This window comes from Notechis scutatus, chromosome 1 (genome assembly GCF_049901735.1).
Source record: "Notechis scutatus isolate UNSWTSFEM ecotype Mainland chromosome 1, rNotScu1.2, whole genome shotgun sequence".
NCBI classification, from domain to species: Eukaryota; Metazoa; Chordata; class Lepidosauria; order Squamata; family Elapidae; genus Notechis; species Notechis scutatus.
Genome location: NC_142009.1, coordinates 325,184,645 through 325,198,298, shown reverse-complemented (window position 1 = coordinate 325,198,298; position 13,654 = coordinate 325,184,645). Strand labels below are relative to the sequence as shown.

The window sequence follows — 13,654 nt, the reverse complement described above, 5'->3', positions numbered from 1 at the left end:
GGAAATTAAGGTTCAGAAATGAAACCATCACTGCTAAGACTCGTGAGCATGTAAGAACACTGAACATCTCCCATATGTCTATTTTAAGATTCATAGAATTCAACAAAGTGCTTTCTACAATGGCCACCTGGGTGTATCTGGAAAGTTCACCGTTCATCAGCTAACAGCATCTGACGTTCAGAGGAAGACTGCCTTTGAACACAGAGGTTCTAGTAACCACAAGTCATTAACTTCTCGACTTCTGTAAAGCTAAGTGCCGCAGTGCCTAGAATTCACATCATGGTGAGAACTTTCAAACCAAGAGCTTCAGCCATTGCACATCATTCAACAGAACTACAAGACCCATCCATTCGGAGAATGTCAGACTGGAAAAGGTTCTTCTCCTCCATTAATTTACCCAAACAGTTTTTAAAGCACTATATGCCAGCAGGCAGCCATGAAGATACCTGGAGGCAGTTCTCCGAGTTAATTCTGTCCTACTTGTAACTGCTGCTACATTATTTTAGATATTCTGCCACTACGGTTCAATCATGCCCTGCCTGAATGACAGTTTGCAAGACTTCTGGATGAGCAAATGAAACAAATTAATTGCTGGACACCAAAGCACTAACAACGCTTTCTGCCTTTTCTGCTCTGGCTCCCTTCCCCTGGAGCATCTCCTCCTCCACCCTCTTGCTCCAAGGTCAGAGCTCCTCCACCCTTTTTTGAAAGGCCTTGAAGACATGGCTGAGGCAACCACTTCACCAGTGGGGAGTGTGGCACTTTGAAGGGGGCTAATTGGAGTAGATACCACTCCACCTCCTCCCTGTGCACACTTTTCTCCTTCCCTTTCCACCCTTAGCTTTATTTTAATTTCATTTTAAATGTAAGATCTTTATTTATTGTTTTGATGATTTATGGTGTGTTTTTAATCAATGTCTGAAACCCGCCTACAGTCGCCTTTGGCAAGATGGCCTGTATACAAGTTTAATAAATAAAAATATTTTCCATCCTACTCATAATTTTATGAGTCTCCATCACGGCTATGTCTCCTTTTGATTGCAAATTAAATTAATACCTCCCAAACTATACCACCTGAAAATACAGCTGACTTTCGCCAAAGGAAGATGTACGTGCCTCTCAATTAGTATTTTCAAAAGATATAAACCAAGCTTTTCAGCACATATATCATTAAACAAACTGGGGGGAAAGGATATTCCACATTGCAAAGTTGCCACATTGATTTGTGGCTTCTACTCAATCCCATCTTAACCCTTTCCACCAAATTTAAAAAGGCACAGGTTAATCTCATTCCTACATTCCTACATATTGTCTTCCCCTCCCCACACAAATGGAAACAAGGTTCTAGTCCTTACTGGCTGGGAAGGAAAAAACGATCAACAACTTGACCAGCAGAATCACTGAATAAGATTCCTGTCATTTAAAGATAGGAAGAAAAAATATTTTTACACCTTACCTGCTTGAATTGTTCTTCATAAGTCCAATCTCCATGGTCCAGGACTTGGGGTTGCAGCTGCGACAGGCTTTGCTGGGGAACCCCAGAATGGCCCCGTTCTTGGCCCCCTACCAGTCTGGAAGGTTCTCCTCGGTATTGCTGGGGGGTCTGTTGTTTGTGCAGAAATGGGGTGCCAGGGCTTGATGTAGCCACTGCACTGGAGCCAAGCGCTCCCTCCACCATTTCTTCTTCTTCTTCCTCATATTCTTCTTCCTCCTCCTCACCCAGATCTTCTTCAAAATCTTCAACCCACTTGCCCTTCCTAAAAGAGGGAGAGAATTATAAGGACAAAAATGTGAATACCTAAAGCAGGGTAAATAAAAATGGTAACTTTGGGTCCTAATACACCTCCAGATATCTCCCTGATGCCCATCAAACTTCAATAACAGGCATGTTTAGGTTAAAATAATTAAATAGCAAGCTGGCACCTTGCAAAGCACCATCACCTTGCATCATAGTCATTTGCAGCAATACCTTTGGGCCTCAGTAAGTCTCTTAAAAATGACAGGCAGCATTCCAATAATTATTTTGGGACGGACTGTACTCACCATGGCAGCCATTCCAGAAATAGGCAGATTTCCCATAACATAATGTAATGTGACTGCAGCCATCACAGGTTTGCCAATATTCCAGATACGCTGTAAGTCCCAAAAAGTTGTTTATTCTAGCCTACAGTCAATCCTACGCTAAAGATAGCCTTTTGGGAGGGTGGAAAGAGGACTTTTTTTTTTTTAAGTAGTTAAGAGAGATGGACAAGAAACTGCACCCGTCCTGCACTCCTTTTTATGAATTGTTAACTGGAGACCCAAAATCTTGGTCTGTTTTACTATTTCTGGGGTTGGGCGGGGTAGGAGGCTTAAAGGGAGAGAAGGTACTGTGGCCCTGGTTAGATTTTAGACACCACTTCATTCCTTAAGAACACTGAAAAACGTCAAAAACTGGGGTTCTGTTTCAACTGGCTGTTGGGGTACAACCCTTCACAAAGCCTGCTTTCAGGTCACACACACACACACACACACACACCCAAATTACAGAAGTCACCCCTAGAAGTCAGGCAGCTGGTTATGGGAATCAAACTCCAACAGATCTCAAGGTTGTTAGAGCAGAAGTATCTGACTGCTGAGTAAACAAAGGCATATTTAGACACACTTCACTCCTCTCTAAAGATTCTGGAAAAATGGCATTCTCTACCCCTCCCCCACTACCTTTGTACTTTTTTTGTTTTAAACAGGTTGGAAATTTTCAAACAAGGATCAGGAACTTAATCAAAAAGCCTAAGGCATTAAAAACTAGCCAGACTGGTTTTGCCTTAAGAGCTGCTGGTTTTATTGTCTCCTGACCCCAACACCACCAGGGAGGGGCATAGGAGCCTGCCGGAGAAACACACCAAATTGCCAAATCAAGAGCAAGAGCAGTCAAAGGAGAGATAATCTTTCTTTCCAGACATTTTGCAATGTTCTGTGTGAGCCACAAATCAACTCGTTATTTATTTTATCCCACCCTGGGATGGGTGAATGATACCTTTTTACCTTTGAAAAAAAATCATTAAAAACGAGAGAGGCTCAAGTTTATAAAATGGCTACTCCCTCATCCAAGACAAAGAGGATACCACCCAAGAGAAAGCAAACCCTTGGCTTTCTGTTTGAGCCCAGAAAGTTTGTAAATTACATGTTTTAACACAAGAGTTACAAGGTAGCACATACAGCTATGCCCCAACCTTTCATTCCAATGTCCCTGCAAAGTATAAAGTCTACTCCTTGACATCTGACCATTGAGGGGCCAGGAGAAAAATTACATTTGATTTTATTTCACTGAACATTTACCTAGCATTAAAAATATTTCATATAATCCCTGTCCAATCATGCACTGGTCACATTAAAAAATTACAATTTGGTTGAGAAAAAGAGACACTTGAAAGGTCTCGGGGTAGTGACTTCTAAGGGTGTGTGTGTGTCAAAAAAACAAGATGATCATTGCTTGTTATATAAATTGAAACTCTACCCCTTTTAATAAAGTCTGTGTCATAGGAGTGATGCCCATAACAAAGGAGCAGGACTTTGATCACACGGAGGCCATCTTGATTTTTTTGACAAGGAGCCCCTCCTCCACACTCCATCTATGGCGGCCTTCATGATCTAAACATTTGAACCCCTTATGAGGACACTAACATAACAGCAAGAAGTGGCTGGGCCTCAGATAAGACTTACATGTCCTCTTCTTCTGAGCCTATTTCTCGGGGGTATTCACCATCTTCCTCTTCCTCTTCTTCCTCCTCCTCTTCTTCCCCTACAAGCTCCTCTTCTTCCTCCGAAGAATGGCTCTCCTCTGACCCAACTGGGCTGGATGACTGTCTGAGGCCAGCTGCAGCTGCCCGCATAGCTGCCAGGGCCGCTATCTGTGCCCTCTGGATCCGGGCGGTGTCAGGTTCTCCCCCCTCCTCAGAGAGAGGAGGGTCCTGGCTGCGGCCACGGGGCAATGCAGTGATGCCAGGGGGTGACAACATGGCGGTCGGATTTGGTGCAGGGAGGGGCAGAGGATTGCCCTGCGGCTGGTCCTGTTGCTGCCGCGCCTCCATTTCTTGCTGCAGCCGGGCACGTTGTTGGCGCTGCAGGTTCTCCATGACGGCCTGCAGCTTCATGGCTCTGCCTGCAGGGGGCAGTGTCCTGGCGGAGGAAGTCAGAGGGGCAGAGCAAGGCTCCAAAGGGGAGGAGCCTAGGCTTTGCCCAAGAGGGGAAGGGGCCGTAGAATAGCGATCAGTCGGGGTCAGCGCCGTGAGGAATGCTGGGAGATGCCCTCTGCCCCAGATGTTCTGGGGAGGGCAACCACTTTTAAAAAGGTTACAAGACTGCACTGTCTTATGGGTTAGGGAGAAGCCCGTGGCACCATTAACCACTTCCAAAAGGCGTCTCTTTCCACAGTAGTAGGACAGCAAGTCAATTTGTACAGAAAGAAATTTGCACAGATATTTTTTAAAAGGCTATTCAAATACCATGATGCTTTAAAAATTAGCCGTGATCCTGAAGTTCAAGGTCCCACGTTCTACACAACCACGTTGCTTTGCGCCAACCTGAACTGAAGGTTAACCCTGTTCTTTTGTCACGTTTCTTTCCATCCAAGGAGGGCTTAGGGGAAATCTGCAAACTGTGAGTTGTCCACCTCTTCTTCTTCATCTAGGCATTAGTGAAAAGTCTGTCCTTTAAAAAAGCAAACACAAACATATACAGAGAAAACATTAGGATGGCAAGAGCTAGAAACTTGACTTCGTAACAAAGGCTAATTTATCCAACTATAGGAACTATAAAAATCCAGCTGTTGATCTCATAAGGTGTGTTTTATTGAAATAGCTCCTCCAATGCCTGTCTATAAAAAGACAGATGGAAAATGGATTAAAAAATGAGTAAATATAGAAGACAGAACAAGAAGAACCCATTAGGATCAGAAGCTTTAATCTGAATCATGTGGAAAGTGGAAATAAGAAATGCTATTCCTGAAGCCAACTTTATCAATAAGATGCTATAAACATCACATACCCACAGACATATGTATGTACTTATAATGCACACAAAAACAAAAATGGAAGCAATTATAAAAAAGGGAACAACATTTTTTTTAACAAACAGGAAGGTACGAAAGAGTTTTTCAGCTTTTGCCAGCAAAACCTTTGGTCAGAAGGGAACAGTGGTGCAGTTTTTAGACAATGTCCATAGTTAATGATTGTGGCTTATAACCAACCCTCCACCTCTTACAAAATGTATCTCAAGACAGAGCATGTTCACAGTCACATACAACACTTTTAATTGTATTTCTACTGATCTCTCAGGAGGCATCGGGCCAAATAAATTTATTTACTCTGTAAATTTACTTGGCTGCCTATCTTAAATAATGCCTGGTGCTAACACAAATTAAAAAATGGAAATGTTGATATAAAAACAGAAAACAAATAAGATATATGCTGTTACAAACAATAATTCTTCAATCCACACAAAGCAAAAACTCCAACCAGATTCCATGACTATCCTGCCCCAAAAGCCAAGTTTTTAAGCCCTTCCAAAAGGTAGGTGGGGTTAAGTTACTATACCTTAAGAATTCTCACTAGCCTATTTGCCATGCATCACCACATTACTAGTCATAGCCTGATGCCTTAAAAGATGGGAAAAAAGAGGCAGCAACAACTTTCTCTAATTTATATTTGGGTCACCTAGACACAATGATTCCTTGCCCCTGGCAACCAAAGCTTATTACCGTATTTTCTAACATCCACCAAAACTTCCCACAACGCCTCTGAATACCACAGGGAAGATCATTGTCTCTCTAGGAAAAGGAAACATTCTCGCATTATCTGCTCAATGCCACAGAACACAGTGCTCTTTTTACAGAGGAAAAATGATCAGAAATTAAGATTCCCATGGACAGAACCTGCCAACAAGACCATGCATGCCTTCGTTAAGAGCCCCTAAGCTCGTTCCAACTTGCTTAGATTAAATGCAGTCATAATATGCATGGCATTTTCATGGAGAGTTGGAAGAACAGCTAGAAAACTGAGAGGGCTCCTCCCAGATATAATCAGACACAAACTGCTAGACGCGTTATGCCTTATTCTATTTTTATCTCTGCAACAACAATCCTGCAATGTAGGATAGACTAAAATAGCAACTATCCCAAAGGCATCAATTGAGAACCTATGTTTGAGTGAAGTTGAGCCAAAATCCATTTCTCCCAGCACCAGTTCAGTGCCATAAACTCTTCACTAACAGGGAGTTTCTCTGAAACTTGAATTCTGGTGACTCCTTAGGTGATGTCCATGGAGATTTCTTGGCAAACAAAACAGAAGTGGTTTGCCATTGCCATTGCCATATATTTTTCAACTTTCCAGTCTGACCTATAATCCTTGAATTTATTCTTGGGTCTCCTATTCAAACACTAACCAATAAAGTATTCTATTCTATTCTATTAACCAGATATGACTTTGCTTGGCTTTCTGAGATCCATCAAAGTTTCCTTGAGAAAATACAGATAGTCCTTGACTTACGACCCACAATTGAGTCCAAAACTTCCATTACTAAGCAAGACAGTTGCTAAGTGAGCGTAGCCCCATTTTACGACCTTTCTTGCCACACATTATTAAGTGAATCACTGCAGTTGTTAAGTTAGCAACAAGGCCGTAAAGTCAATCTGGCTTCCCCATTGACTTTGCTTGTCAGAATGTCGGAAAAACTAATCACATGACTCCGGGACACTGCAACTGTCATAAATACCATACCTATTGGCCAAATTTTGATCACGGGACCATGGGGATGCTACAATGGTTGTAAGTGTGAAAAATGATCTTAAGTAACAAGAGCATTTCAGCGCTCTTGTAACTTCAAATGTTCACTAAATGAATGAATGGTTGTAGGTCAAGGACTACCTGCAGAAGAGCCTACAATGTGCACGAAAAAGGGGCTTGGATCCAACTCGCAACCTCTCCAATACTGCAAGACTTTTAGTGCCTAGCTGACCGAGGTTGAACCTTCCTCAATAAATTCCCAGTTTCTTAAGACAGCCTGGCCTGGAATTCTGAAAAGTGGTAGTCCTAAGCCTCTAAAAAAATTCTAAACTGGAGAAGGTCAGTATACACCACATTGGAAGAGGGGGATCAATGATGTGTGATTGAAGGGGACCACCAGTTTCATTAGCTCACAAAAAGATCAATTCTTCCATGGAGTTGGAAGAGGAGAACAGGTTGTCAATGGCCACGACTGAGAAGATGTTTCTCAGGTATCATCGAACTGTCTAATTTAAATAGCCATTTTCCACTACAACTAACTCAACAGATCTAGAAACTCCGCCCCGTCCCCCTGCAACTTAAATTTAACAGACAGTCGTGCCAACCAACCCTGTTCTCAGTCTCCTGTCAAGGCCCTCTCCCATCAAACACCCTTTTCTTCCCAACTGCCATGGAACCTTCACCAAGGCAAGCGTCTTAATGACATCAGAGGAAGCAGGAACCAATCAGGAAATTCATTATGGACATGGTGTCTAATTCCTTTGGCTGCACAGCGCAAAGGAAGGAGCCAAAATTATGCATTCTGCTTTTCATGTCCTCAAGGGAGAAGATGTGAAATCAGCACTTCCATACATAAAAAAAGAACAATAGAGGATGCCCCCAAAAGGAATACAGGTAGTCCACAACTTACGACCACAACTGACCCTCAAAATTTTGGTTGCAAAGTGAGCCATTTGTTCAGAGAGTTTTGCCCTATTTTATGACTTTGCTTACCACAGTTGTTAAGTGAATCACTGCAGTTATTAAGTTGATAATAAAACTGTTAACTGAATCTGGGTTCCCCATTGACTTTGCTTGTCAGAAGGTCACAAAAGAGGATCACATGATCCCGGAACAGTGCAACTGTCATAAATATGAGTCAGCTGTCAAGCATCTGAATTTTGATCACAGTGACCGTGGCAATACTGCAATGGCCTTTAAGTGTGGAAAGCAGTCATAAGTCACTTTTTTCAGTGTCATAACTTTGAATGCTGTTGTAAATCAACTGTTGTAAGCTGAGGACTACCTGTACAGTCAAAAATTCTCTGAGAATAACCTCATCTCAGTCAAAAAAAGAAATAAGTTCTCACGTCCTATTTCCATTTTGTCCACTTTACATATAACTTTGCATGGGTCTTGATATTTCGAATTTCAAAAAAATCCCAGAACATGGAAACTAACACTAATAATTTTACATTCACAATGTCAGTTGCGTGCGGCTTTTTATTTCCCCCAAAAGCCATGATAGAAATTTTATATTACGGAAATTTTCAAGAACTGAATATTATTAACATGGGTTCAGTAACCATGAAGGAGTATTACCGAAGAGTGATTGGTATATATGAGTGGGTAGTTATAGATAATTAAACAGGTAAATTGCAAAATATCAAATATTTCAATTCTTTTGAATTTAATGCTACCTATTCCTCATTACCTAATGTAATTTAAGTTGCTTGCCTAAAATATATATAAACTCAAAATGACCAACTAGAGATTGAAAATACATGCCCCTTGGCCCTGGCTTAGATTGGTAAAATGTTGCAATAAAACAAAGGTATACGAATTGTCTATCTCTGCCTCAAAATATGTAATTTCAAATGCATTAAAGCGTAAAGTACCTTCTCTTGCTCCTCTATGCAATTCATGCCTAGAAATTAAAGATGAATTATAATGTCATAACATTTTCTCCTATCTAAAGCCAACCTTCCCCTTGTCAAAAATATTTTACTTCCCCATCACTGCCCCTTCAAACTATAGACAATTCCAGATGTAAACAAGGGTATAACAGTTATTAAAGTTTGAGAAAAAGAAAAAAGAATTCAAGAAATGGCTGAATTGGGACCTCAGAAGGCAGGCTCATCTAAGCTTTGTTCTGGGCCAGAGACATTAATGCTTTATTAATCTGGAAAGCAGCAGAAAGTGAAACAAAGGGCAATTTACAGAAGCCTGTTAGCTAAGCAAAAAGAGGCAGTGGGATTTTTCTAGTTAGTGCCGATATTATCATCCTAAGGATAGGCAGAAAGAGCAAGTTATGTGCGCAGTACAGGCAGCAAGGAGAAAAGCTTCTCTATCAAGGGTTGGTTGTATTTTTGCTGCAATTTCTATTGCAGCAAATTCTATTATCTGTGCTGCCAATCAATCCCTCAAACACAAGATATGAAGCTGTCCAGATCCCAAATGTTTTTCGCATGCCCTCTATTTTTTCCATGCAGAGGCTTGAAATGGAAGACTCTTAATTCCTTGGGCAGAATTCTCTGTCAAATGAAGTTAATAGCATAAGGTTAATCAGATTTTCAGATTTCTCCTTCCCATCTGGGAAGCATATTCTAAATTCAGCCTAGGAGCAGGAACAATTTGAACTACATGTGGCGATGTGCTGTTACATATGGACCACATTCATGGACTGGAGCAGATGTGTGCCACAGAATGGTATCCTGCACGATGGATTTAATTTTAATATTTGATAAGAGGAACAGGCCACAGTAGATGCATAGAGCTAAAAATTAAAACCGACTTCCTGAGTTATAATTAAGCAAAGATAATGTGATACAATCAGCCAGTTATAATTAAGGAGTTATAAATCAACTAAACATTTTAATGAGACTGATAAATGATATGAGGTAAATTGGCATTGATCATTTAAGGACATTTTGGGGTTAAAAAAACTGCTTAGCTCTTTTCATTGCCTCTAGCTCAATAAACTTTTCTGTATACCGCCTACGGACTCTGTAGCCTTAGCGTATATGTATCTATGAGATTATGTATGTGTCTGCCCGCATTTGCACCATGCCAAATTTTGCAATGGTGATGACCTTGACTACTTGTTATTAGTCACTCTCTTATAAAATTGCAATCATTGACTAAGCCAGACTTTTTCAACTCATAAAGTATGTTGGGGGTAAGGAGGTGTTGCATACTCATTAACATCATTTCAAGCAGTTTCAATATTTTGTCACCCTTTAGTGAGTAGGATAAAAAGAACAAAGGGGCTGGACTCCATAGGCTGGATTCTAAATACCTGGGGCCATCTTTTAACTTCTCCTAGACGTAACTTTTGGTAGGAGAACGGAAACAGTATGTATGTCTGGGCATAAAGCTGTCCCAAAACCATTGTCTGTCAAGGAGCTAGGCCTCAGTGATCACAAGCAGCAGAAGTGACACAATCTTGCATGTTTCAGGATTTTTGCTAGTTTGCAAAAGACTCAGGTGATCTAAATTCCAGAGAGGGCCCTGAAACACCCTAAATTACCTCTCACTCTGCTAGAGAGAAGCTTGTAAAAGCCAGAACTATAAAGGGAAATCCAAGTCCTCAATCATGTTTTTCAGCTTTTTTTAAAAAGAGATCAAACTAGTAATTCCTGCCAAGTGGAATAATAGAGACAGCTCAGCAGTCAGGAGAAATATAGCCACAGGATGCAGACAAAAACTACTGTATAACAAAGTTAAAGGGTACCTTCCTTTAAAAGCAATATTTCCAAAACCATCCCTTCACACACAGGTTAAATAATACAGGCAAGCTTTGATAGGTAGGCAAAAGATAAGCAGTGCGTTTTGGTATGATATATTGATCCAGTTGGTGCCTTCAAAGTCAACACAATCAGATCTCTCAGCTCACTCTTGTTGCCCACACACTAGTGTGCATGCTTTCAGTTAGTCCATTCACCAATTTGACCTTGAGTCCTTCTAAACATATTATAGAAAAGGGGCTTGAAGGTGAACTGGCCAAATGTCCAAAAAGAGACTCATGCTACTACTACACACCCTTTTTATTAAATACGTATTCCATTTTATTAAATATGTGTTCCATTTGAGCCAAGGGAAGAATAGAAGGTACCTCCAACGTGAATACAGAAAAATCCTCTCTCTTTTGTTGCTGGCAAGTAAGCAAAATGCTGTCTTAAACTACACTGACAATCGCACTTACTAGGGTAGTTAGGCCCAGCAGAAAAGTGGGAGACTTTTCTGAATAAACATGCTGTTAATGGCATACTATCTTTAACAAGATTATTTCTAGGTTAAGGTGGAGAGACCTGGAATGTTAAAAAGGGTAGAAGGGCATTTCCACAGAACGAAATATTCTGGGTCACAACAGCTTGTATATTAAATTACAGAAGTATAACGCAGCCTTTTCAACGAGACCCACTAAAGCAGATTATTTTTTTTAAGTGCTCGTTCGAGACTCAGTAATGCGTGTGTAAAATCAACCTACATTGCCCTAGAACAATCCAACAGAAAAACAGTGAGGGAAAAGTCGCTAAGCGATCCATACAAATGTTAATTGTGATGGGGGGGAGGAGACGAAGCGAGCCAAATGGGCTACTTTTAAAGACGTACAGTTACAACTGTCTTTTTTAAAGGAAAAAAAAACACCTCAGCTTAAAATTAAATTGCAAAGTTAATCGAGGAGTGGAACTGCCCAGCTTGCTTAGGAAAGAGGCAAAGCGAGGGATTCATTTGCACCCAAAGGCGGGGGGAATACTCGAAGGAGAGCCGCCTCTGCCCGTCGCCTCCTCCCACAACTCGATTTCAAATATAACCATGGTTCTCTCTCTCTTTTTTAACAAAAGTAAATAAAGTTGGAATCGAAGGGCGGCTAAAAGAAAAGCAGCGGCGCGGAGGCGATGCCAGGTCTCGCTCAACCAGTAACGCACATTACATATTAACTTTATTTAGCCATTTATTTATATCGCTCTATTCCCCCCTTCCCCCCCCCAAAAAAAACCCCTCCATTCCCTTCTTTGGGAAGGGAGGGGAAAGCTGAAGATCTCTTCTAAAACGCCAACAATTTTGTTTTCCATTCGCTCGAATTTCAAAACACACACACACACACACCCATACACACACACCCGCTTGGAGCCGTTTGTCCATTTCTAAAAAAAAAAACCAACACACATTAGAGAAGAGCGGATTCCTAATCGCGGCGCCTATTTTACCTTGCAGAGAGGCAGGCGAGGGGAGCCTCATTTTCCCTTCTGGCTGGCTCCTTTATTCCCGGGAACCCAGTCTCTGATCCAGCTGGGCCGCTCGCTTTTCCACGCGCGATGCTTCCCTTTTGATCTTGCAGACAGATTCTTTCCTCCTTTTTTTTCTTTCTTCTTTTTCTTCCTCGCTGCGGCGTCTTCCCTCCCCCTTTCTTTTTCTTCCTTCCTTTTTTTAATTGCGTCGCTTTTAATGCCGCCTCCCTTATCTGGCTTGGATTAGTAAGTTTCCCTTTACAAGCGATTGCATGGCCTTCTCCTCCTCCTCCTCCTCCCACGATGCCTAAGGCGTGCACAGAGCTGGATAGACAAATCATAGGATGACAAAATAGCAATCAGATGCAAATTCCTAACCTCTGAATCAGGACCCAGGCATAAGAGAGGGTTGGGTCCTGCCCTGCTAAGGGAGCGTCGTTCAATTCCTCTTGGCGGAGGAAACCTGTGCGAGAAGCTAGACGCTCGCAAAGAGACACGCCACCTGTATCTGCACATTTCAGTCCCTTTAAAGTCCCGCGGTACTCTCGGCTCTAATAACCCTAACCTTCTAAATCCCAGGCTAACAAAAACCCCATTTGTGCTATTCACATATAACAAAGCAAATTCAACCATATTAAACCTTTCCTGGATGGCGGGGGGGGGGGTTTCCCCCCAACCCGTCAGACAATGGCTAGGTTTCCACAACACTCTGAACCATAAGTTGACCCGGTCTAATGTGCCGCGCACATTCAGGCAGCAGCGGGAACGTGCTTATTATTTGCCCTTTTGCTGTTATGGCGGCTAGGAATTTCTCGAGTCTTGCCATTTAGAGGCTTAAGTGTAGGAGTTAAGCTTTAAATTACAAGTTGGCACTAGGGAATTGACCCCTCCAAAAAAAGCAGCAGAAAGGGTGGGACCGCCAAACCTGCACTGCGAAACCCCAGACACCCACCAGGTGGCAGCTAAAAAAAGATGCAGACAATTGTAGCCCTTTTGCTGCCATCTAGCGTCAGCCGCCATTTTTGCAGACCCCATGCAAGCAGCTCTGACAAATGGCCCCAGTATGTAAACTCAGGTTGTTTGGATAGCTGAGCCCAGTTACAGATTAACAGAGTTGGAAGGGACCTTGTAGGTTATCTAGTCCAACCCTCGCCCCCGCTCAAGCAGACCCCACACCATTATTGACAGATGGCACTCCGGTCTCTTCTTGAAAGCTTCCAGTGATGAAGCTCCCACAACTTCTGAAGGCAACTTCTGTTCCATTTGGTTGATGATTGCTCTCATTGTTGCACATTGTGTTACCAAAAGCCGCACGCCCAGAGATGAAAACTTTTTACATTCATCCGAATTTAAATCCAGCCGCCCTGAATTCTAGATTTGCACTTTTATCACTTAGACCGGAGTTTTTCAAAATTTCAGACGTGTAGACTTCAATTCCCAGAATCCCCCAGTCAGCATGCTGAGGGTAGTTCTATCACAATGTTGACCAACACCCCAATTCACGATATATTGCTAGCTGAACCATTTTTTCCCCTTCCTCCCATTTGCAACCGAGAATTAGAAGAGACTTTCTCCTCCCCCCCTTTTCCTCTCAGATGGCCGCCGATGGTCACTTCCGGCCTATTCTTCGACCCCGATTCATGTGGTTGGCTTGTATTAACAGCTGGTGGTGCTTCTTCT

General features: G+C 42.1%; 1 protein-coding gene across 2 annotated transcripts in view; it reads right to left on the bottom strand.

Annotated features, from left to right (window-relative positions):
- ARID3A (AT-rich interaction domain 3A) overlaps positions 1–12,283 on the bottom strand; it is a 74,360-nt gene extending 62,077 nt beyond the window's left edge. Inside the window, exons 1-3 of one of the 2 annotated variants that reach the window (XM_026670990.2) lie at positions 11,954–12,283; positions 3,703–4,689; positions 1,457–1,757 (exon numbers count right to left, since the gene is read on the bottom strand). In XM_026670990.2, the coding sequence (XP_026526775.1) occupies positions 1,457–1,757; positions 3,703–4,133 (732 nt within the window). In that variant the 5' untranslated portion in view covers positions 4,134–4,689; positions 11,954–12,283. The remainder of the gene's footprint in view (positions 1–1,456; positions 1,758–3,702; positions 4,690–11,953) is intronic. The other variant, XM_026670991.2, reaches the window with a different exon arrangement.
- Positions 12,284–13,654: the final 1,371 nt, after the last annotated feature.